Source organism: Tupaia chinensis, unplaced genomic scaffold, assembly GCF_000334495.1.
Source record: "Tupaia chinensis unplaced genomic scaffold, TupChi_1.0 Scaffold149964_2, whole genome shotgun sequence".
Taxonomy (NCBI): domain Eukaryota; kingdom Metazoa; phylum Chordata; class Mammalia; order Scandentia; family Tupaiidae; genus Tupaia; species Tupaia belangeri.
The window spans coordinates 574,689-577,508 of NW_006209806.1; the positions used below are offsets into that span (position 1 = coordinate 574,689).

Genomic DNA, 2,820 nt, shown 5'->3' on the forward strand with positions numbered 1-2,820 from the left:
GAGCTCCACTGACCTGAGAGCCCTCTGGACTCCACATGCGCGTCCTCCCCACCTCTCCCTCAGCCCTGGCAAGCACTCATCTATAGTTCTGGCTTTTGATTGCCACAGGGCACGTGCACTCACGAGAGGGGGAGAGAGGAAGCACCCCCGTGCGGCTTGGCCACCCTGCAGTCCCTCCTGCACGCCTCCTCTCGGGATTGTGAGCGCGCACACGGGCCCGGCGTGTCCTTCGAGCTGCTGGGGCCACATCTGAACAGCACTCGGCTGTATGCGCCCTGGCCCCCTTAGCACCAGGCCGCTGTTCTGCCTTTTCCAGAATCACACGGTTAGGGCCGGGCAGCAGCAGCCTTCGTGAACCAGCTTCCTCCACTTGTCTCCCTGTCTGTCCAGCTTCTAGAGGGCCTTGTGGTCCCTGGCTCGCCTCACATCACTGCGGCCTCCTGCTTCTGTGGTCGCATCTCTGACCCTCCTGCCTCCCTCTTAGGAGAACCCCTGTGGTGACACTGGGTCTCCCCACTTCAAGAATTCTTTTTAAAGAATCGTTGTTATTATTTTTCATTTGACCAAAGAGAGACACAGAGAGAAAGAGAAAAGGAGAAAGCAGGCCGCCAGGTCCCAAACTCAAACTGCAGTCGGCCATGTGGGAATCCAGGGCCGTGGGCCACCCCGCCACGTGACGGCTCCCTCATGAATCTTCATCACACCTGCAAAGTCCCTTTTACCCCATGGAAGGTTCTAGAGATAAGACCCCAAGGTTTGCCAGGTCTCGAGTGTCACGCAGCTGGCACCGCACTGTCCTGTTGTGTAAGACGCTCCTCTCGCACACGCTCCTGTGAGTCACCCACGCTGCCGCACGGGCCAGGCCGCCCCTTCCAGCGCTGAGTGCCACTCCGGGGCATGAATGGGCCCAGCTCCTTCACGCCTTCACCGGGGGCTGGATGCCTGAGATGTCCCTGGGTCAGAGAGCAGGCATGTGTTCAGTGTTATGAGAAACTGCCAGACCCTCCCGCAAAAGTGCTTCTGCCTCTCCCCCTCTCCCACTCTCAGGGAGTTTGGCTGCTCCGCCTCCTCCCCGACGCCAGCTCCTTAATCTTAGCGTTCAGGTGGCTGTTGAGTAAGACTTCCTGTCGCTCTGTTTCTCTTTTTTAAATGATTATTTAACTTTATTTATTTAAGTTTGACCAGAGAGGGGCAGAGAGAGAGAGAGAGAAAGCAAGCTGCCAGGTCCGAGACTCGAACTGTGGTCGGCCATGTGGGAGTCCAACGCCCTTTACTGCCATGCTGCCGGCCGGCCCCAGTTTTTGTGTTTATAGTAAAATATACAAATGAACAGACCAGAGGCACTGCGTACTCTCACCGTTATTCAGCCGGAACTTTCTTCCCTGCTGGGACTGTCCCCGTTACACATTCACGTCCATCCCCGCCCCGTTCTACTTCCCGCCTCTGATGTGCCTGCTCCAGGGACCTGTGGGTGGGCTCACACGGGATCCGTCCTTTGGTGTGTGGCTCAGCTCACAGGACTCGTGTCCTCAGGGGCCATCCACCTCGTGGCAGGTGCCAGGGTTTCCGTCCCTTTCAAGGCCGAGTGCCGCACGGTAGGGGCGGACCGCACGGTGGCCCAGTGCGCTGATAAGCACAAGCGCTTCATCTGCCCGTTCCTTGATGGCCGCTCGGGTCCCGCTGCAGAGCGGTGTGCCTCGTGCTCCTGTGAACGCGGGCGGACGGGTGAGAGCCCCGGGCTCTGCTCTCACCGGGTCCTGTTTGCACCCGGGGGATGGCCGCGCTGCAGTCCCTTCTCCCATCTCCCATCTCTGAGGGTTTGGGGCATGCACGCACACGTGCCCAACGTGATTTGAAGCCTCTGGGCCCAGGACTTGAACCGCGCATTGGGCCATGTGGGATCCAGCCGCCTTAGCCACCACGCCCCCGGCTGGCCCCCAGCCCTTCCCATGCTCTAACCGGTGACCGCTCTTAAAGAAGGCGGTGCTTTTTTCAGGGGTGCAAAGCAGAGGCAGCCCCACACAGGCCACGCGCTCAGCTCCGGCGGGCCAGGCCCTTACTCAGCCCCTCCAGGCCGGCAGGCCCGCTGCGGCTGCCCCTCCGGCTCCCCCGGCAGGTGAAGGCGGTGGGTGAGCAGGAGCCGGGCTAGAGGGAGCAGAAGGACCCAGAGCCGGGAGAAAAGGAAGAGCCTTTTTATTGTGTACGAGCTCACGTCGTATTAACAATTCCACACGGTATTAAAACACTGCGAGAAGTGGGTGTGGCACGGCTGGAGTCGTAGAAAACCAGAAATACAAACAGCGGACGTCAGCTGCAGACGGGGCGAGCCCGCGAGGACCCGGACTGGTGCTGGAGACCGGAGCCGTCTCTGCGGCGGTGCACGGCGGGAGGCGGGACTATGGCTTCTGCCCGCGGCTGCGGCTGGCGGGACTTTTCACTAGGCGGCCCTCCAGGGAGAGCGGCTGGGGCTTTGCCTTTGCCCTGGGCCCTCGCCGGGCAGGGCTGTGAAGGCCTCTTCCTGCCCGCAAAGCTCAGGCAGGGCTGGGGCAGTGAGCGGGACAGTAAGCTGCCTGGACGGGGCTACGAGGCATCAGAGGGACACAGGGACAGGGCAGGAGGCGGACGGACAAGCACCTTCTGCCCGGCTGTCCCCTGTCCCTGGAGCCCAGGGGGCTCGCGGAGCCACTGCCCCCTTGGCTAGGGGTTACCTCTGTGGCTGCAGCTCTAGCTCCTCCCTGCAACGGGAGGGCGTGGGGGGCTGAGGCTCCGCCCAGGTGACACCGATGAGGATGAGGGGTCGGCCAGGTGTGGGTCCCCGCC

At 61.7% G+C, this 2,820-nt stretch overlaps 1 protein-coding gene across 1 annotated transcript in view; it reads right to left on the reverse strand.

Annotated features, from left to right (window-relative positions):
• Positions 1 to 610: 610 nt before the first annotated feature.
• Positions 611 to 2,820, reverse strand: part of GNG7 (G protein subunit gamma 7) — a 24,543-nt gene continuing 22,333 nt past the window's right edge. Inside the window, exon 3 of the mRNA XM_014585554.2 lies at positions 611 to 953. Within this exon, the coding sequence (XP_014441040.1) occupies positions 774 to 953 (180 nt within the window). The 3' untranslated portion in view covers positions 611 to 773. The remainder of the gene's footprint in view (positions 954 to 2,820) is intronic.